General features: G+C 36.8%; 2 protein-coding genes across 7 annotated transcripts in view; one reads left to right on the plus strand and one right to left on the minus strand.

Annotated features, from left to right (window-relative positions):
- Nucleotides 1-284: 284 nt before the first annotated feature.
- LOC26529166 lies at nucleotides 285-1,570 on the minus strand. Its single transcript, XM_015177758.3, has 2 exons — nucleotides 847-1,570; nucleotides 285-478 (listed from the first exon to the last, which is right to left on the minus strand). Exon 1 carries the CDS (start codon nucleotides 1,486-1,488, stop codon nucleotides 895-897), a length of 594 nt encoding a protein of 197 aa, XP_015033244.1. The 5' UTR covers nucleotides 1,489-1,570; the 3' UTR covers nucleotides 285-478; nucleotides 847-894.
- LOC6645838 (protein encore) overlaps nucleotides 432-22,883 on the plus strand; it is a 29,487-nt gene continuing 7,035 nt past the window's right edge. The window contains exons 1-9 of one of the 6 annotated variants that reach the window (XM_047012336.1): nucleotides 432-493; nucleotides 15,841-16,511; nucleotides 19,176-19,743; nucleotides 19,813-20,313; nucleotides 20,426-20,582; nucleotides 20,642-20,795; nucleotides 20,854-21,255; nucleotides 21,323-21,546; nucleotides 21,884-22,195. In XM_047012336.1, coding sequence (XP_046868292.1) covers nucleotides 15,864-16,511; nucleotides 19,176-19,743; nucleotides 19,813-20,313; nucleotides 20,426-20,582; nucleotides 20,642-20,795; nucleotides 20,854-21,255; nucleotides 21,323-21,546; nucleotides 21,884-22,195 — 2,966 coding nt within the window. In that variant the 5' untranslated portion in view covers nucleotides 432-493; nucleotides 15,841-15,863. Of the gene's footprint in view, nucleotides 494-15,840; nucleotides 16,512-19,175; nucleotides 20,314-20,425; nucleotides 20,583-20,641; nucleotides 20,796-20,853; nucleotides 21,256-21,322; nucleotides 21,547-21,883; nucleotides 22,196-22,883 lie in introns of all 6 variants that reach the window. The other 5 variants (XM_047012334.1, XM_047012335.1, XM_047012337.1 and 2 more) reach the window with 5 other exon arrangements.

Below are 22,883 nucleotides of genomic sequence, written 5' to 3' on the forward strand. Positions count from 1 at the left end.
GAAAACTTACAAAACAAAAAGATTGCTGCCAGCTAAACGTATTATCTGCTGTAGTACTTTTGCAAACTAGAAATACAAACATTAAATTGGTTCTTCTGTTTGGCTTACAGCCATAATTACATTTATTGTTTAATTTTAATTTTTTGTTGTTGCATTGCATTGTAAATTTAGTATTTCGTTTGATTAAGCTTCCATAGCATATTTAGTATTTTTTGCAAGTGCGATTTATTTTGGATGTACGGTATTTTTATTGCGAAAGCCATCTGGTCACACCGGTAGTTGCATTTTCGATGAATTTTATCGGTTTCTTCGGTAAATATATTTTCTTTGTGGAAATTATAAACATACAAAGGCCGCGAGTTAAATGCAGCACCAGCTGCTGCTACAAAGCACTGAATAAACTAAAGGCAATAGACCCAATAACAACTGCAACCGTACTAACAACAACAACAATTGCACCGCCCGCCAGCAAGCAGAACTGAAAATGAAAATGGTGAGTTTTTCCTCCGGTTCCATCTTTTTTTTTTTTTCGTTTTTATATACATATATATTTATATATAAATATATGTATGTATTTTTTTCCTTCTGCTTTTTTTCCTCCCTCTTGCGTCGCCGCATTTTTGTAAAAAAAATCTTTTGCACAAAAAAGAACGCTGCGGCTGCAGGAGCCAGCGGGTTGTGGGTGTGTGTGTGTGTGTGTGTGCATGTGTCGGCTAGACGACACACATTGATATACATACATATGCATTAAGTACATACATGTACATATAATATATATATATATAAACATATATGTAATACAATATTTAACATGTCAAGTCGTATTTGATTGCGCCATCGTCTTACCCGGCTGATTATTGCCACTGCCACTAGGAGGAGATGATGCAGATGATTTCAGTGTCTCAAATCATTGCCAGCTGATATCCCGCCATAGAAAGTCTGATAGGTGGTCGCCATGCAACCACCATTCATCTGTTTGGATTCCTTTATATCTTGCCTGATTCGTCTACGCGCACCGGTTCGAGTCTGACTCCCATAATCCTTAACCAAATTTGAATCCTTTGGATGCTTGGGTATGGCATTGCATGCTGCGGTCCGCTGGTCGTGTAGCCAAACTTTCGGCTCTATGTCATATACTATCGTATTTGTGGAGGTGAAATTGTTTTGATATATCTGGCTGGGGATCAGAGTTAAATGCGAACTCTGATTGACCAGCCTATTGCGATATCTGTCCAAAAATTGTTGTATATACTTTTGCTTGATTGCCTTGTCACGATAAATGTTTTCTGAGAAATTTGCCTTCGTTTCGCTAACATGTTGCTCACATTCCGCAAATCGGGATAATCCCGGCAGGATGCCATTGCTGATTTGGCTACTTGCTGCCCGTTCAGATTCCCAATTATTGAGGAGCACCTGCTTCCCATAGGTCCGGGTAACGAGACGCTCATTCAAATACGTTGTACGCTGTTTACTGCTCATTTGCTGCATGATTAGGAAAGAACTTCGAAAGGATTTTGAGTTTTACACGTATGGTCCAAAATTTAAAAAAACCACCACAAAAAGAAAGAAGAAATATCCACAAAAAAGTAAGCAAAAAGTAATACTAATAATAAAAAGAAACAACACAAACAAACTTTATGTTTTGTGTAAAATAAACAAATTACTAGTGAGGGCAAACAAACAAAAATCTTGAATAAATATTCAAAAGCCCTCTGTGATTGAAGGGTTGGATTTTTTCGGATCAAATTTCGGTTTTTTTTTTGTTTGGAATCGGTTATTCTAGAAACTCCTTTTGAGAAGAAGTTCAATAATAAGTCTAAGTTTATTGTTTAAGTGGGTTCAAAAATTAAATTAAAATGCAGAAAAAAAGTAATGAAAAGTTTTAAAGTTTTGTCATTTTCCAAGTCTTGAGGAAACCCTGTGCGGTTTTCTTTGGCTTTTATCCCATTTTAGGTTCTTCCATGGCAATTCTTGGTCTATTATTTTAGTGGCTCTCTTTTTTTTTTGTTTTAGTGCTGCGAGTTTATTCGATTTATAAAAATGCTGCTTTTGTTTGTGTTTAAAATAGATTCGAAATGGCTCTCTCTCTCTCCCTCTCTCTTTCTCTCTCCGTATGTGTGTGTGTGTGTGTGTCCGCCATTGTCGAGTGGGTTTTTATTGAAAATCTATTTTGCGAATCACCCGACCAGGCCGGGCCGCCACCAAGATAGCAGCAAATGTTGCCCCCATCCCAACCCCAACCCACATTCACATTCATCTCCTTCGACTTTGTCTGCTGTTGTTGTTGTTGCTTTTACATTGGTTGCGTCGTCGTAATCATGTCGTCAGTCGTTTGGTGTTTGAACACCCAAAAGTAAACTCATCCCGGGCAAAATTGGGAGCGACCATTACTTATTGCATTTGCTGTTGTTGTTGTTTATATTAGCTTTTATCTATCTATAGATGATCTTAGTTAATTAATAGTTTTCACATCAAACTCGTTTTGTAAATTGTAGTCTAACTTTAGGCGAACAGCCTTAGGCATTGAATTGATATCCGTTTTATTCTTATCTTGTGGGCTTTTCACCCTCGTGAGATTTCTGTGGGCTTCCTTCGTGATTAATGTTCATCAAGTAATCAACGTCTTTATCAGTTATGGATCTATTGTAGTTTTGTTCAGAGATTTGCAAGTGCAGTGTTTTCGGGGCTGGAATCTTGTGATTATATATCGATATATTCGTAGGACTTTAACACTTTTTATATGTAAAAAAAAACCCACAACAATCTGTTGTTTTTGCTACATTTCTATAAAAAAAATTCTTTTAAAGCTTTATTCCGTGCTTAAAAAATGTGTTACTTTATCCACATTGAAAAATAATAATTAAAGAATAATAATAATTAAATAAAAATAATATAGCAAATAATAAAACATATAGTAAAAGAAAAATAATATAAGAAATAATAATAAAACAAATGAAAATAAAATAAATAAATAAAAAAAATAAAGATTAATAAAATAAAAGATAATAAAACAAATTTAAGAGCATAAAATAAGTAATAAACGATAAAAATATTTGCAATGAAATAAAAAAAAAAGAGATAATAAAATAAATAATAAATGATTACATAAATAAATAGTAATAATAAAAAGAATTTAAAAAAAAAATGAGCATTAAAACGCAATAAGCTGAATAAAAACAAATTGTTTATGTATAATGAAAACTAAACAAAATTTATAAACAAAATACAAAAAATATTAAAAGGAATATAGAAAAAACCAGAAAAAAAATGCAAAGAAACAACTAAAGAGAAGAAGAATATAAAAAAATAAATTAAAGTAAAAAATAAAAGAAGTAATAAAAGAAAAAACAAAAACTTGAAGTAAGAAATTTAGCGACAAATTAGAATGAGGCAGGACAAAATGGGAAATCGTTTTCAATGTTAATTATTTACTTATTGAGTGGCTAATCTAGTTCATCATTTTGGAGGAAGAAATCGGTCAATTTGGAGAAAATTTACCTCGAGTCCTTCCCCCAACATTATTTATACTTTTGCCATAAATTTATTTATTAATAATCTGCTTATTACTGATGCGAAATATTTTGTTCTCTGCTTAATGCTTAGATATTTATTAATTAATTGAAAACCCTTGACGAATCGTTTGCGAATTTCTTTCTTACCAGGTGCCTACTGTATGAGGCATGTACGAAAACTATCCCATCGATATTTACACTAACTAACTGACACAATCAGTTTGCAGATAGAATAAACTAACTAAAATAAGTATAAACTGAAAACTAAATAAAAACCGACAGCACGCGTTGCTTTGTTGCTCTCATCTCCTCATGTTGCCCCTTCTGCAGCTGCCACACTATGTGACACTATGCATTGTTATTGTCTTCTATATATATATATATGTATGTACATACATTCAGATTGATCGAGGTGGAAGATGATGATGCTATAAACGAAATGTCGTCGTTGTTTGTTTTTAGTTATTATTGTTGCGCTCGGATTCGCTTCGTTCGTTCGATTTGTTCTTCTATTCTGTTTCTTCTCTGCTCTGTCTCTATGAGTCGTCTGTTCCTTGATGAGTTTCTGTTTACACTTTTCTTTTTTTTTTTTTGTTTTTGGTTTTTTCCTTTGTGATTTTTGTAATTTTTACTGTGAGTTTTTGTGCGAAAATTTAAGTTTTTTCTTATGTACTTGTCTGTTTTAACTGAAGGAGGAATCTAGAGAATTTGTGTAAATTAATTTATGGCCTTTTTTTTCGCATGGCATTTCGATTTTCATTTCAAAAATACAATGTATACAATGTCTGAATATAATTTTTCAATTCTTTTTGTGTTTTTTTGATTTGATAAGAGACAAAAGACACGAGACATTTAGTTCAGTTACGGTCGTTTACATTGTGATTTTTGATTTTAATGCACCTACATATATACATGTTTGTATGTAGATTGATGATGAAAAACCTCAAGGCGCACACATTGGCTAAATATTGGCCCAGTGCCGCCAAGTGAATTCTCTATGCGATTCTCTGACAGAGATGAGAGGCAGCTAGCCCAGCCGCCTTTTGGGTTTGACAGATGCTTTTTGCATATTTCATAACTCCCGCAGGTGTCTCTCCACCTCGTTCGTTCTCCCTCTTTCCCTCTCTCTGACTTTGTTGCCCAGCCAAAAGTTAAAAGAGAAACTGGAACTACTACTGATGGCGTAGACAACAATCAAATGGACTGCTTTTTGCTCCTGCTCCTCCTTCACCTCCTCATCCACCTGATTCTATGTTTCTCTACTTTAACAAGCATTTTGTGTTGTTGACTATGCCCTTTCCCATGTGCCCCTTTGTGTATGCAACAAGAATTTTCATACCTGCATGACAAAATGTACATATAAAAGTGTATGCGATAGAGAGAGAGAGAAAGAGAGAAGAGTGTAGTGGTCAGGTGGAGGAGAGAGACAAAACGTGGGCATATTGGCATTAGGAAACCTTTTAGAAAGATAATGGAGAACTAGAGTGGCTCTGAAATTTACAAATTTCATTAACTAGAAAGTGGAAACTGGTCTAACTAATAAACAAAAATGAAATATTTAAAACGAAAAAACTAAATTTTTAGCCTCTTTAATGGAAAGAGACTTGATAATACTTTTGTCAATATTTAAGAGCAGTTTAAATGGCTTATTAAAGTTTGTTTAATAATTGTATATATTTATTTATCGTTTAGAGTTAGTTTATCTTGTTCATATAACAGGACAATGAAAGGACATCTCGCAGTTGTATTGTCTAGAGGTAAAATTTTCTATTTGCTTTTTTGCACAATTCGTTTGCTTGTCTGTTATGCTTAGCTTGTCGTTTTATGCTACTCTTTGGTTTGGTTATGAAGGTGGAGGAAAGGACAGGATGGTGCCTCCTCCTGTTCCTCCTTCTGGCGTTGGCTTAAGGCTTTTGGCCTCAAACTTTTCTTCATGTGTCAGCGTAAAAAATACAAGCCAACATGATTGCGAAGCTAACCAGATACAAAGGTGATGGTGTGTCCGGGGGGGTGGAATGCTAAAAAGGGCATCCTAGAACTGCATAGTAAGTGTTAGAAGGGGAAGGGATATACAATAAAGGGATGGGGATGGGTAGTGGGATGGCAAACGATGGTGAACAAGAAGAAGGCGACTTTAGATTTTTAGCCTCAACACGCGTCGTTTAAATGAAGACTTTCTACTTGTGTCTTGTCTCTGGGTCAAGCGGTAGAAGTGAAAGGAAGTGTCAAAGTGTCCTTGCTTTCACTGACTAAGCTGTGTGTTTATTGTTGTTCTTGTTGTTGTTGTTGTTGTTGTTGTTGTTGCTGTTGACTCTTGTTATTGTTGTTAACACCTTTCATGGCCGTCACGACACGGACGAATTAATTAAAGGACCCCCCACAGGCCGTACCATAAAACATTTAGCATTTTAATTGCGCCATCAAAAACAGCAAAAACAAAAAGGAAAACACGACAAACCCAACCCAAAATAAAAAGAGATGTCAGGAAAGAAAGAAGGAATCTCTGACATAGAGAGAGAGAAAGAGCAAATGTGTGTAAAGTGTTAGCTTCTTTGCCTTTAAACACACACATTTGTTGCCTAATTAGATTAGCTAAGCAGCAGCAGCAGCAGAAGACCAGAGCAGAGCATATAATATTGGCCATTAACTTTGATTTGAGGTCTCTTAACTGGGCCAGGACAGGGGACAACAGATAGTCATACACGGAGGACGACATTTACACGGACAGAACGGTCAGAACGAGCCGCCGGGACAGGTCGCGGCTAGGGCCAGGCCACACCCACTCGAGACATTTACTGCTCCTCATTCTCGTGCTCATCTTGAAAGGAGAAAAAAACATACACCGAAGTGCAGGAAGTGACAGACGACGACGACCAAGACGAAGACGACGACAAAGACGACGACGACCAGGACGAGGAGGAGAATAGATGCAATAGTAGAGCAGACTACACTAGGCTAGCTTGAGTACTTGGCCTCGAAATGCGTTTTGTCGTTGCGCTTTTAAGCTCACACGTGTGTTACTTTAGCTCAAGCTTGCTCTCTCACAGAGATTACTCTCGTTCGTCTACTCTCTCTCTCTCTCTCTCTCTCTTGTCTCTCTCTCTCTGATTTTGTAAGACTCTCTCTCGGTTTGCATTTGACCCAAATAAGATGTCGTAATTGCAACAAGGCGCGACATTCACGAATATGCAATTACATTAACCGTTATAGCAACAGTCCCCAGCCAACAGTATTGCTTGCTCTCTTTCTCTCTCTCTGTGTGTGTGTGTGTGTTCGCCTCTCTTTCGCTCGCTCGCTCACTCGTAAGTGTCCTCTCATGAAGCTGACGGCTTCAATTCGCTAGCGCCTTCTTGTGTCTCGTCCTGGTCCTGTTTCAATTCCACACATTCCCTCAATTTGACATTTGCATAAATAATTTATTACGACGCATTTAGTAGTAGTAGTAGGGAAAAACGCATTTTCCTCTCAGCTTTAATGATGAGGGTCCATTCCCTCCTCCACACCCCGCCTGGCACTCCTCCACCCCCCCAGCCCTTGTGTTTGCCAACCCTTGGGCAAGCATTCGTTAAACGAAAGTGACAGAGACAGACGACGATAGTCGTCCTAGTGGGACAGAGAGAGAGGAAGTGAATAAGTTTTAGTGCCTAATCGAAGTGAATTAATAATCGAATTGGCGGAAATCTCAAATATTTATTAAATGTTGCATTTAATTCAGTTCTTGGTCGTTTCCGATTTGCTGCAAATTTGTGTTGCATACTTTGATGTAAATATCTATAGAGTAACTAGGACACGCTCTCTCATTGCTCGCTTTATTTTTGGCTACTTTTTTTTAGCCTTGCCCTTCTCTCGATCCCCAATCCAACTACCACCATACAATTGACATTTAACACATTCCACCATATCCTGCTATTTCATAGTTAAGCCATTAAATACTAAAAGCTTTCCTTTTTCTTTTTTTATTGCCTCCACTTTATACAATTTTACAATGATGATGATGATGATAATCATTATGATGGATGCGTTCACCATCAATTGCCTGAAAAGGGCAAAAAAAAAAAGAAATTGTAAAAGAAGAAAACTTGCATATCCCATCAGGAACAAAAATGCAATTTCAAGTTTCATAATTGACAGATATGCAATGGAATGTGCCCCAGGAAGAAAGGGGTTGAGACTGCAAGGGAGGGGGTGATGATGTGGGGGGTGGGGGGTAGGAGAAAGTGTGCGCTAGAGAGCAAATTTTAAATTGATAGCAATTTCAGAGTTTTTCCTTTTGGCTTTTTGTTTTTGGGTCAGTGTTGGGCAAAATGATTTGTAATTGAATTATTTTTTGGGCCTGCTTTTTTCCACCCACTTTAAAAGTAGTTTCATCGCAAAAACGAATAACGAAGTTTGCTGTTTGTTCGTTTTGTTTTTGTTTCTACGTCATTGAATCGAATACATACATCTCACAGCAATCGATTGCTTTTTAAATCAAATAAATAATAATAAAAATCTAAAACAAAAATCCAAAATAACTGGATAATAGGATTGAATTCGTATAAAGTGAAAAAAGATAACTGCGCAATCGAATCAGAAGAAGAGGCTAAGGAAATCGTTTATTGATGGTAAGAATCTACTCAATATTTGCTTAGATATCGATCTTCACTTTTCATGTGAACCGTTAACTTCAATGATAATAAGTTTCTTAGAGAAGCGTGAAGGATTCTCTTGAATTTTCGTCCTTATTTTCACTCGATATAGGTACATATTTTCTACGTTTGGTATTTAGATTCAATTAAAATTGAATTTGTTGTTGCCCAGGTGAAGAAGTTGTGAAGAAATTTATACATATTTTTTGAGAAAAGTTCTTTTCTAATTCCTGTTTTGATTAAAACACACACATACATAGATAGGACACATATGTGTGTATATGTTTGTCCAAGGTCCTTTTGTGGCCTGGTATGGTAGGAAGCCACCGAACGATGTATAGAGATAGATAGGTAAAAGGATGAAATGCAGTCACAAGAAGAACTTACGCACCAGAAAGGACAATGACAATAATAACAACAACAGGAAAAAGACAGAGCAAGCTTGTTGTGAGAGAGAGGAAGAGAGAGAGAAGTCAAAGGCGAAGAAATGCCACCCCAAAACCAAAAAAAAAAACACTAAAGCAAAAACAAATCGTGAGCAATTTACCTCTGGGCCATGGGACATTAGCAAAAGGAACAAACATCGAGAGAGAGAGAGAGAGTGTGTGTGTGTGTGTGTGTGTGTGAGTGAGAGAATATCGGAAAGGGAATACCATACGCTTTAACCTGTTTTCCGCAAAGCTTTTACGCACACGTTCGCTTGCTCTCTCACACTCACCCACCTCCATTCCCATCCCCCTCTCTCTCTCTCTCTCTCTGTCTCACTCACTCTCGCTCTCTTTCTCTCTCCCTCTGTTGTCTTACATTTACCTTGCCACCCTTTTTTAAATTTTGTTTGTTTGCTGAAAAAGCACGCACACACCGTGAGAGGAGAGAGAGAGCGAGCACTTTGCTGCGAGAGGAAGTGTGAGAGAGAGAAAATCGGAATCAGAACCAAAATCGGAGAATATATATATATATTATATTCACATACACATACACATACATATACATGTATATATGTATATATCTCTTGTGTGGTGAGGCTTTTACTGATGGACTTTTCGCATGCCATGGCCCAGTATCCATTCGGTCGTGTTCCCATAATGTCTGCCAGCGGAGCGCAGCGCTTCTTGTTGTTGTCGTCGCTAACGTCGCAGCCGTCGCTAACGTTGTCATTGTCATCCGTATACGTCGTACCACAAGCAGCAGCAGCAACAGCAACAGCAACAACAACAACAGCACCAGTAACAACAACATCAGCAGCAGCAGCAGCAGCAGAAGAAGAAGCGGAACATCAGCAGCAGCTTAAAAATACATTTTCACAATGAAGCAAACGAACGGAGGCAAGAAAAAGGCATCATCTTCAGTGGGCATTACCACCGCACAACAAGAACTAATAGTTTTCATCTACTATAGTTTACAATTATTTTTTTTCTTGTGTGTGTATGTTTTATGAGTGACTGTGTGTGTGCGTGAAATTACTAAAATATTTTGAAAAAAAGGAAAAAGGAAAATTTACAAAAGCAGCAGAGAGCAGCGCGCTAAAGAAGAGCTCGTGAGTTAGGCCAGGGAAACGAATCGAAACGGAATAGAACGACGAGATGGTATACCTAGTACCTGTAAAACAATCTCTACCAATAATCGAAAAGAAAACCCAAACTGAAAATCACAAAAAAAAAAAAAAATTGATATATATAGATATCAAGGAAAATCCTATGCTAAAGATAATTCTTTATCATCCTCGGTTTTCCCATCTCTCTCTCTCTCCCTCTGTCTCTCTCACTCTCTCTCTGTTTATTAGTCAAGAAAGTTTTTTGAAAAGTGTTTTTAATTAAAGTTGAAAATATTTTTTATTTTCATATTTGGGAAATTTTTGCTTTAGCAACGATTTTCCTCGTTCGTTTGTGGTGTGTGTGTTTTTATTTTTTTTTTTTTTGTATATTTTTTTTGGTGTATTATACATACACAAACACACACACAGTTAGAGTGATACACGTTTTTCACATACACACACACACAGATATTTAGAACGAAGTGTTTCGTCGTTTCTTCCTCTGCTGATTTGGTTCTAAGTGTGTGTGTGTGAGTGTGTGTTGGTTGTGTGTGTCGTTTCATTTCGTTTTCCAATTTATCGTGTCGTTTAGAAAATTTACTGACACAAAAACGCAAGCAAAGTTTTCGGGTTCCTTCAAAAACCTCAAACGTGAGAAATGCATAGAGAACACATGTCAACAAATTACAAGTATTATTATTATTATTATTATACTTGTTGTTGCTCTTGTTATTGCCGTTGTTGTTGTTGTTCCTCTTCTTCTTCTTCTTCTTCTTCTCACATGCGCCCCAAATTCATCCCTTGCCTAATACTTATCATACATATATAGTATATACATAGTTCTTTCGACAATTTTCTTTGCTACAGCAAATGCATCGCGGCAAACTTCCTGTTCGAAGCTTCAATAGCAAAAAAAAAAAAAAAAAGTGCAGGCACGCGAAATTGTTTTTTTTTTTGTTTTACTCCCACGCAAGCGCTTTGAGAGCTTTCTCTCTGTCTCTCTGTCTCTCTCTCCCAGTTTCAGTTCCATCCTGCACGAGGCTCTCTTTTTTTTTTTGCTCTCAGTTGGCTAGCCGCAACACTTTGTGTTGCCCTCCTTACTCCTCCCCCTCGCCATAGTGTTTAGCGTAGTTTGAGAAGCTTTTCTTTCATTCTTAGAGACCTTTACAGCTGCTTTTACCGTTTGCTGCTGTAAACACATTAAGAGTAGAAGGAAAAGGTAGCCAGGAAAGCGCGCACATGCACAATGTGTTGTCGTTGTTGTTGTTATTGTCATTGTTGTAAGGAAAAAGTTTTGTACTCCCTTTTGCAACCTTCTTTTTTCCTTTTTTTTTTTGTTTTCCTCCCATTGACAATGCAATTGCCTGACTGTTGTCCCAAATTCGGTGTTTTTTTTTTTCTTTTGGCGAACTTTGCCTCATTTTCTTAGTTGTCGTTGTGTGTGTGTGTGTGTGTTGCGTCGTGTTGTTGTCATCGTCGTTTATCGTCTTTGGTCGTGTGCCACATGTCGTATGCGTGTTTCTTTTTCAAGCGGCTACGTCATCTCTCTATCACCTACCTGACTAGCTGCTGCTGCTGCCTGGCTGCATGCCTTTTGCTCTCGTGTTCTCTCTGCCACAATTTTCTCGCCCCCGTTTCTCTAAACTTACTTTTTTTCTCCCTCTGATTCGGTCGGTTTCTCCAAATCATATTTTGTGTGATTTTTACATTTTCTCGTTTTTTTTTCTCGCATATTTCGCGGGTATTTCCCAAAAGAAAAGAAAGAAAAAAACAAACAGAAAACACAAATATGAAACATTGAAATAAAAGGAAGCAAAAAAATTATAGAATAGAATAACAAAAACGAAAATATATTTGATTTAAAAGAGCTGCCAATTGACATGGCATTTTGCTCAAGTTGATTGGGTTGTGGAGGGGGAGGGGGCGGGAACTTTGTTGATTTTTGCTGAGTTGTTGTGCCTTGCCGAAATGGTCATGACATTTAAATAAAATGAAACGCAAAGTGAATAAAAAAATGAAACTAAAAATTTTTTTTTTGCTAATTTGTATTAGAAAATTTGATTTTCATTTTAACTGCTAAAAAGAATCATATTTATGAATACAATTAGTTTAAAGCTTTTGTTTTCTTTCTTAAAGTATAAATAAGTGGGGCTTATACAAATCAATATTTCTCTCTAATTAAAGACAGAATTCACGTAGATAAATATTTGCTTTATAAAATGTTGACTTTAATTTGCAAAAGTCATCAAAAAACAAGAAAAAAAAAAAAAATCTAAAAATTTGCTGAGATGCTAAGAAATTGCATTTTTCAAAACATTTCGACAGAAATATTCGCTTTAGTAGATATCATTTATTTCAAAAAATGATTTCAAGCTGTTTTCAGGTTCTAGATCTCTCCTACACTAAAAAGAAAGGTAAAGACCTTTATTGTCATTTTGCTATTTAGTTCTTTCCAAGTTCCCCCCCTTAGTTATGACCAAACTAATCTTCTCCCCATTGCTTTTGTTCACATAAAAGAACAGCTTCTTCCCTCTTTTCTATCTCATATATATACATTTTTTTTTTATATATTCTTCATTAAAAATGCATAAAAATCGCCTACAAAGTCCATTCAACTCAAGCCAAAGATAGAATAGATAAATATCAAAGATTTAGGCAGTTTTTTTTTGCGTTCATCAACCCCTTTTTACCTTAAATATATACTCTATGACATAGATGGAGGACATAGAGTCTATGTCCTTGAAGGGTAAATTAGTATGTGTATTGATCTTGTTGATCATGTCCTTTCGATTATTACAGTTATTGATCAGGCAACAATATTTGTTGTTTTTGTTTGCTGCATGCAACAGACATAAACAAGTGGCGTGTGAAAGGACGAAAGCTGCTCGGCACCTTCGAAGAGGTTATCAGTGTGCTCGCCCTCCGATTGATCTATATATAGAGTAGCTAGAGGTCGTTGCTTACTGAAAACCACTCGACTGGTTTAGCAAGAATTTTTCTACCTAAAATTGTAGCAATCAAAGATGTTAACATAATTACATACATACCTATATAAATTTATTAGAAATGTGAGCAAGGACAAGTAAGGATACACTGAAAAGATAACAAGATAGAGCAAGATATAGATTGTGTGATGAGGGAGAGATAACTGTCGAGAGAGAGAGAGAGAGAGAGGGAAAGACTTAGGGCACAAGATGAAGAGAGAGCTTCATATAAAGAAATCACCCTTCTTTTGCCTAAGGGCAAATTCCTCATTAGGAATTATAGTCGTGTCTCATCTCATTTCTCAGCACTCAGTGTTCCACAATTCTCGTGCAGTTTTGAATATCAAAATAAATCGTAAACAAGGTCATTTTGTTTATTAGTGTGTGCGTGTCTATATAATATATCTACATATATATTCCATATCATTTCCCCACTCTTTTTGGTTATGCTCATGCTCTATCTCTCTGTATCTCTCTTTGAATGTGTGTGTGTGTGTGTGTGTGTGTGTATGACTGTGTGTGTGTGTGGAAAGCCCTAAAACTTTATTCTTCACTCGTCTTTTAACAGCAGAAAAATGTGTGCCACAAACAACAAACAAATCAAAGAAATCCTCATATAACCTGAACTCTATAGACAACAAAAACTGAATAACCAAAAAGAAAAAGGAGAAAAATCCAAGAAGAAATAAAAACTAAAGGAAAAACAAATAATAATAATTATAATAACTATATATATATATAAAAGAAAACCAGAAAAACCAACCAAAAAAGAGAAATAATCTTCACAAGAAAATAATATAAGGAAAAAAAAGGAAAAAAATAAAAGCTTTAACTACAATTTTTTTTTTTTAACTATACAACATATACATACGACATATATATATATATATATATATATAATATACTTATATATATAAAATAATTATAGAAATTTTAGCCACCTAAGTGTTTAGTGTAAAAAAGAAAAAAAAAACATAATTTTAAACAAATTAATTAAGTAAAAATTGCAAGTGCAAAAGACCAACCAACCAAAATCATTGCGAAACGAAACATAAGAAAAACAGCAAAAAGGACATAAAGAAAGTTGTTGTTTTTTTTTTCGTTGTGTTTTTAGTTTCATGGTGTCAGGGGGAGGGGATGTGCAGCTTGTGATTTTTCGGTGATATGGTGTAAATGTGATAAACAATGTTATAAAAAAATAAAACTAAAGTTTTAATTAAATTACAAACTACAATAATACAAAAAACAAAAACAACCTACAAATAATAACAATAAAAGCTAAGAACAAAGAACAACAAACAAAAACACTTGCGTTTTCGACTTGACTTTTTTTTGTGTCTCATTTTCTACAAAAAACCCCCCCAAAAAAAAAACCAACCTAAAACAATAACTATATACATATATATATATATTTAACAAAAACAAAAAAAAAAAGCAACCTCTAAGCCTTGTCTCTATAAAACTAAATCTACTAAATTTAACTCGCACAAAAAAAAAAAAAAAACTAAAAATCCTCCTCCCAAGAAAAAACAAATAACCAAAAGGAAAAGCCCAACAAAATCAAGGAAAAAAAAAAACCAAATGAACCGGAAACATGCGTCGAGTGTATTTATATTTTACAAATTCTCTGAAATGCACTGCCGCATATTTTTGACAAAAATGATTTTATTCTAAACAAACCAACCAATAAAAAAATAAAAGAACAGAACAACAACCAACCAAAAACTAAGCGAAAAATTAACCAAAAAGAAAATAATAATACTCCTAAAAACTCGACTCGTACGCAATAATTCTTATGAATCACATGAAAAACAAAAAATTAAACTACCAAACTACATAATAACTCAACCAAAAACAAAACAATAAAAGACATACCAGGAGAGAGGAGATCGATCGCGCTCATTACAACAACATTTAAAGGATCTGAGGAAGAGAGATTTAGAAAAGGGATAAAGCGCCAACAAACCAAAAAAAAAAAAAATCAAAAGTCAGTGTTAAAAAGTTTTGCCAATCAACTTGAAAAATAAACAAACAAACCAAAAATAAAACCCGATTTCGGATCCTAAGATGTTTAAACAAAATGCAATAGTTTTTCTCACATATACTACTTACTGAGGTAAATTTGAGTTGAAAAACCCAAAACACAACTTTATTTAGAATTAATGATGTTTCTTATTGGTTTATTTACTTATGGCATTGTGTGTGAGGGGGCTTTAGGCCAGCAAAGTCATCTTATAATTTATTCTAAAGACGAAAGCAGCATAGAATGCTGTCAAAATCTTTAGTGGTGGATCCATTTGGTGGTTAAAGGGTACTTGGGGGGAAAACATTTTATTTGTCCACTGATATCTTAATCTTCAATGATTAGTGTTATCTAAATTTGATCAATTAAGCTACCTATTCCATATTGCAGTATGCAAAAAAAAAAACAAACAAGAAATGTATTTTTTTAGAATTCTGGAACAAGTCCTTATAAACCTATTCAAAGAATACAACGGTCAAAGGAATTAAAACTGATATAAGGCTAATCAGGGCGAATACCTATAAATTAAAAATGGATTTTAGCCAATACTCTCAAAGCTAAATAATGTCCTGTTTATGTGGTTTTGTACTTTTACTTTAAATTTTGAGCAAAATGTTGTTGAAGATAATTTATCTCATGAGACAATCCGCATGTCTTCTGAGTCATAAATCTTTTAGAGGCGCTCATGTTATGAAAGCGTTTTAGAAATTCATATTCTTAGTGATACAATAAAACTAAAGTTGATGTACGTGATGGGAATATGTTGGTCTATATATAAGGCTAATAGCTTCAAGATGTTGCTAAGCGTACACACACACACACACAGACACTCCCATATACACAAAGGAAAAAGCGGACATAATATATTCAAGATGAATAACAAAATTTCTATATATGCATAGTACTATCAACTTATATACTTATATATATATACATAATACATGTATATAGTTTGATAAATGATTAAGAAATAAGCTAAGATATATCTTTAAATTAATTTGATTTCCAAAAAACAACAAAAACAAAAACTATAACTTTATGCCTTTCTTTTTCTTCCCGTTTTCTTACTTTCTTCGTCTCTTTGTTGCTTTATTTTTATTTTTTCGTTTTCTTCTGCAACTTTTGTTGTTCTTTTTTGTTTTTGCATTATTTCTTGCAGTACATTTTACATAAACTGTGATTATGAGTTCTACAAAATCTCAAGTAGCCCTTGCTACAAATATTCCAACCAATTTATCCTCTGCCGCTTCTGCCTCATCAGCGGCTGCTGCAGCCGCCGTTGTTGTTGTGGCCAGTGCCAACGTTGCTGTTGCTTCAAGCTCAACAGGAGTAGCAGGATCAGTAGCAGGAGTAGTAGGAGGAGGAGGAGGAGAAGGCGGTAGTGGCGGCGGAGGCGTTGCTGGTGGTGGAGGAGGAGGAGGAGGCGGAGGAAGTGGAGTTGTACTAGCAGCAGCCACAACGACGACATCACCACCCTCATCATCATCGTCTCTGTCATCATCATCAACATCGTCGTCAGCATCATCTACATCATCGACGGCATCATCAGTATCAGCATCAGCATCAGCATCAGCGTCGTCATCCGGTGGTTCGCCTGGAATACCAGCATCAGCATCCGCAGCGCCAGCGACAGCATCATCACCAGCAACTAATCAGACAGGAGCGACGTCATCAGCCACAACAACAGCCGTGTCCAGCAGCAGCAGCAGCAGCAACAGCAGCAGCAGCAACAACAACAGCGAAGATTCTCATACAAACGCATTGGTGGGTGGCGGACAAGGAGGTGGAGCTGCCAATCTGGGACGTCAAAATAGTTTTGGCAATAGACGCGTAAGTTTACACTTATATTTCTCTTTTTTTTTTTACGTGTGTGTGTGTGTGTTGCTTTTCTTTCCATCATCATCATCTGTTTGTTTGCCTTTGGCTGCTCGCCGTTGTCGCAAGTTTCTCTCACTCTCACTGTGTCTCTCTCTCTCTCTGTGTTTCTTTCTCACTCTCATTCTCTCACTCTCGATAATATACAATTTGTATAGTTCAATCTTATATCAGAGTATATATACATATATAGGTCAGGTCAAGTCGATGGCAGCAGCAGCAGCTCTCAACAATTCTCTCACCTTTCGCTCACACACACACACACACACACACGGAGACAACACTGATATGCACTGTATATAGAAAATGCAGTCAGAGATACACGCCCAAAATGTGTATAAACTGGGTCAGGTCATCAGGCAAGAGCCATGGGAGTCCAAATGGGAATGGGATTCAGAATTGGTATTGGTAATACACAGTGATAGAAAGAGAGATAGATAGATAGAGAGAGAGAGAGAGAGAGAGAGTATTGAGATGTGTGGCGGGGTGTTGATATTTGTTCTATTGCAATTCTGCGAACTGAAATTGTTGGAAATTCCCGATGTGTGTTCTTCTACGACCCAAATTGGTTAAACGTGTCTCTGATTGCAGCCCTCAGACCCCCAGACACCAAGCCCTAGAGTTCAAGGTTTATGTGTGTTAGTGTGTGTGTGTGTGTGTGTGTGTGTGTGTGTGGGTGGTAGGTTAACTGTTCATTCAGGATTTATCGTCATCATAGTTTATGTCCAATGCGATAGCACTTTTTCGGTACAAATTTTCATTCTGCCAGTTGCTGTTGCTTTTGCTGCTGCTGCTGCTTCTGACTGCGTTTTGTCGCTCCAAGGTCGATTTATTGATTTTTCCCATCGTAATTCTTAGCCCCCACCCAAACGCAAACCCAGACACACACACACACACACACAGACACACTCATACAGACACATACATACATTGTTAATGCTTTGTTTATTTTGAGTTTTTGAGATTCTTGGAAAGCAATTCCAATTCCAAGTTCAAAATTGCATCAAGCATATATAATTTAATAGAATTTCTTATCGCCCCCTCGAACCATTTGTGCCCTTGAGGGTATGCAACAAATTGTTACTTGCAAATACATATAAAAAGGGGAAATCCAATGAAAATGCGAATGGGAGAATTGAAGACGACGAAGTTTTTTAAAACATCACGACTTTAGAGTAATTTTTCTGTTTAGTTAAATAAAATCTCAAAGTATCATAAGGGGATTACATCCCAGTTAGGAGCCTTTAATTAGTTTTATAAATTATCATTTTAAGGATCTCTTCACTTTTTAACATAACTTTTGAGAAGTATTTCGCAGATCTCTAGCGTTTAGTTTCCAAATTCTTACTAAATGTAAGTCTTTGAATTTATAGCACATTTTCTACAAGGCTTAGGCTTGAATTATATATAAGCCTTGAGGCTTATTCGAAAAGAAGTCTTTATAGTGATATTTCTGACAAAAAGAAGTAAATTCAAGATTTTAAAACATTAGACAATTTCATTTTGTAAGCTTTGTCATTTAAATAAGAATAATATCTATGGAAAGTCATCAACAAACAATTAAAAAACCAATCAATATATAATTTTTTTAGTTTACTATCTCAATATACTAAATCATATTACCTTGGACTTTAGATTACTAATAATTTCTAGGCAAATTCATCTAAAATTCAAATTTAGTTAACTTCTTGTTCTAGTAAATCACATTATCTTAGGTTTTAGATTCATTGTGTATTGGCTTCCAAATCGATTGATTTATTTAACAGTTTTTTGTTTGTTGTAGAGGGTTAGATAGTTAGTTAGTTAGTTTGTTAGTTGGTGTCGTATAGTAAACTTTGTTTGTTTAATCATTAGTCTGACTGACTGTCAGTTGGTTAGATTAGTTTGTATCTGAAAGTGTGTGGTAATTTTCGCCCCATTATTGGCATTTGGCAAGCAAGCAAAGCAAGTGAGCAGGACACTCGACTGATTAATGATGTCAGTTACCAACTCCAACTAGGCGAAAAAAAACAAAAAAGAACAGGAAAATCAATGAAGAACCCAGGCGGCGCGCAGCAATAACAATAATATAACAACAAGAACAACAACAACAACAAGTGAAATTAATGTGCCAGGTTAACTGATGAACTGACTTATTGACTAAAACTGATTGAATGATTGGCTGGCTGTTGCCTGTCGCGCCTGTCGCTTAAATATTGTCCTTCAATGTGAAGAAAAATGTCAAAAGGCGACGCCGTGAAACATTTTTATGTGGGTCTGGCTGGCACGGCAACGAAAAGTCCAAATAGGGAGAGAGACAGGAGAGAGGCTCTTTTTCCTACTTAGTTACTTATGGTTTTTCCCCTATTGGCATGTGTGTGTATATAGTGCTTGTTGTTGTTGTTGTTGCTGTTGTTTGTGGATCGTTAAAGGGAAAGAGAGGCGACTCCAGTCGTTTGTTTTACATTTTAATGAGCCAACAATTGCATCAGCCTTTTGCCATTGCCCTTTTTTTTTGTTATACCTACTTTTATTTTGCTTGTCAACTTTGGCATTCATCGTTTGTGGTTACTAATTTGAAACTAATTGCTATGAGAGACGACTCCTACTTACATTTTCTCATTTTCGTCCATGTTGCAGGGTAATATGAAGGGCAAACATCTAACACGAAGCCATGCCATGCGTGAGTCCACATCGCCGCCACGCACGCCAACCCCAAGGGCTGCCTCCGAGCAGCAACAGCAACAGCAGCAGCAGCAGCAACCGCTACCACAGCTCCAGGGTGATGCCCCCCATGAGCACAACAACAATAATGCCATAACCAATAACAATAACAACAACAACAGCAGCAAAGCACAATCAACTGGACGCGGCAATTCACCGCTGATGGAAACGCCCGCCGTGATTGTCACTAGTCAACAGCAACAGCAACAGCAGCAGCAGCAGCAACAGTTGCAAATGCCATCGAAGCCTCCACAGAATGTTCCTCTAAGCAATGAGGCTGAATTCCCCAAATTAACGCCGCCCAAGAAATCTGGTGGTGGTGGTGGTGCTGGTGGACAGCATAATCGCACCAATAGCAATGGCAGTGGTATGGAATATAACAATAATACCAATACCAGTAATAGTAATAACAACAGCAGCAGCAGCAACAACAATGGCAAAAAGTTTGTGGTTGATATGAAAGTAAATGGACTAGAGAGTAACAGTAAGCAACAGCAGCAGCAACAACAACATCACCAGAGCAACACAAACAATAACAACAACTCTTCCACAGCGCTCATCTATAGTTCAGGAATGAATTATAAGGCAGCCGATCGTCATGAGCGCCATGAACGCCACGAAATGTCCAGTCAAAATAGCAATCTCAGCAATAATCACGATGATGATTCCTATCACTATGATCAGCGAGGTGGTGGTGGTGGTGGAGGAGGCCCTGGCGGTGGCGGCAATAACGGGGGTAAAAAGCATCGCTCCAATACCAATTCCAAGGGAACCAAACCACGTTTGAAGAACATTGGAGGCAGCTCATCGGGCAGCATTGATGGTGTTGGTGGTGGTGGCGGTGGCGGCAATGGCGGTGTTGCAGTCAATATTGGCGGCGGCGGTGGCAACAGCGGCAATGGCGGTGGTGTCGGTGGTGGTGGTGCTGGTGGTGGTGTTGGTCCTGGCGGTAATAGCAATCTCATTGTCAATAATCAATCCAATATCATGGCAAATAACAATGTGAACAATTCAAATAACTCAAGCAACAATACATCGGGCTTCATATCGCGTGGTAAGTTTCTTCAAAAAAAACAACAAAAACAAAAAAAGAGAGAAAATTGGGCAACCATTTTGAAAAAAAAAACTATAAACACGGCTCACGACTCCCCCCATATTAATTCTAGTCTTTCATCAATCAGAGAATTCGAGTGAACAGTATACGGATTATGGTGGAACCGATTTGTTAATGTTCTTTCGTGATACGTTAAACAAGAATCCAAAGGATAGACACATTTTGCTGAAAATTGAAAAGGATCTAATGGAATTTGTCCAAGAGAATGGGTAAGACGAAACGATTAAAACGATTCGAACGAAGCTAATCTCTTCTCCCATCTTTTTAGACGCGGTTGTGAGTATCGTTTTCCGCCAGCTACTTCATACAATCGTATGTTGATTCATCGCACAGCGGCCTTTTTTGGCATGGAGCATAATGTGGATACGGAGACGCAACAGTGCGTTATTGTGGCTGTTACCAAGGGTACACGTATACCAGAGGTAAGTCCCAGATCTGATGATTTAAAAGAACTATATATTAAATCATATCTTTACACAGATACGCTTCAAATCTCTGGTGCGCAGCGATCATCGTGAGGATGCACGCAAGTCAATTCTAAAACGAGATACGCACAGTTTCGATGAAGTGCGTCAGTCTCCGTATCTTTGTCCCGAACGGGTTATGCTAGATCGCAAGGCCAAAAGCTTTGAGGAGCGTGAAGAGGATTATGATAGAGCGCGTAGTCGTATCTTTAGTCGTACTGCAAATCAAGATGGCTATGGTGGTGGTGGCGGCGGCGGCGGCGGCAACGGCGGCGGTAGTGGTGATGGGCCTCAAGATGATTGCTATGGTGGCTGGGAGCAGCAACAACAACAGCAGCAACAGCAACAACAGCAGCAGCAGCAACAACAACCGCCCAGACCTAAGCGACCCAATGGCAAGATACTACAAATGCAAAATGTATGATCCCAATCCCTTCCCCCTCCTCCTCCTAGCCCAAATTCATCTAATATACTTTCATTCTCAGTCAACGGAATCACGGGATGGCATGAGATCTGGCGGAGCTGTACCCAAATCTCATAATTTTGGCAACTATGCTGGGCCGCCAAGTGCTGGTGGACCGGGCGGTGGCAATTCCTTGCCACGCGGCGACTCAACCAACTCAAACAAAAGCGGACGTGGCGGATTCACCAAGCAGGACTCAACTGGCAGCACTAGCACGCCATGGCGTCTCTCACCTTCCAGCAGCGGGTAAGTTAATCGAATCAAAAAATTACACAAACACATTATACGATCCGTAAGAAGAAGAAGAGGCGTGTGTTCGCTAGCTTCAAATCAAAAAAAGAAAACAAAAGAAAAAAACTGTTTGATAAAATTGTCAAAAACATTTTTCGTATGCTACCTTCCCTCCCCCCAAACCACCCCAACAACAACAACAACAACAACAAACAACAACAATCAACGAACAACATTAAAAATTCAATTCAACAACAATAATAATAATAATAAAAAACAACAACAACCACAACAACTACAACGACAACTATAACAACAACAACCTACTACTACAACCTACCACCTACCCCAGCTACAAGACACGCACCCAATCCGTGCGCTCCGATTCCGTCACGCCCTCGCCTACCGGCTACGGCAGCGACAGGCAGACGCCGGAGCTAAATCAACCCACCTCCAATCGTTTAGGAGGACCATCCCATACAACAACAACAACAACAAGAACAACGTCCAACAACAACAACAACAACAACAATAATAACAACAACAACTCCGCCTCCTCCTCCGCATCGGGACTCGTCTGGGCCGTTACAGACATTTCCAATGTGCCACTTGGCAGCGTCCTCATTGATCCGCAAACCCTCCAACCAATTGTCAATGCAGACGGGTAATTTACAAAAACTAAACTAAAAAATAAAAAAAAACAATTTTAAAACAAATTACAAAAAATGAACAACACAAAATTCGAAAAAAAAACAACAACAAAAGACATCGCCACAAAATTTTATTGAAAATTATTATTATTATGATTAGTCATAAATGCTTTTCATATAATTTCTTTTTTTTTTTTGGTTTTTTTTTTAGAAAAAAAGATACTTCTATCTCTATCTGTCTCTCTCTTTCTCTTCATATATATATACTCTTTAACATTTTTCTATTACAATTTTATTTTTGATTTACTTAGTTGAAATAGTCTTCCATCAAAATTTAATCTGGGAATGCAAATGAATAAATAAACTTGTTGGTTATGATTAGAATGAGAATATATATAGCAAAATTAATTTATTTAATCATAAATAAATAATATGTGGTAATTAGAAAATGAATTAAAAGGAAAATTTAATGGATGGCTAGGCCAAATCAGTTTTATATAGGAATATATTTGTTGATTCACCAACATTTGTGTCTAAAATTTGTGTATGAATGATTATATTTGAAATAATTACAATAAATTAGTAACTATTTTTCAATTTTGACAAGATAAAAGTAATAAATCATTAAGTATTGTCCAAAGAATATATTGTATAGAAGTCAATAGATTTGATTCTGCGTCATTTTATGTTTATTTATGTGAA

This window comes from Drosophila willistoni (genome assembly GCF_018902025.1).
Source record: "Drosophila willistoni isolate 14030-0811.24 chromosome XR unlocalized genomic scaffold, UCI_dwil_1.1 Seg8, whole genome shotgun sequence".
NCBI lineage: Eukaryota > Metazoa > Arthropoda > Insecta > Diptera > Drosophilidae > Drosophila > Drosophila willistoni.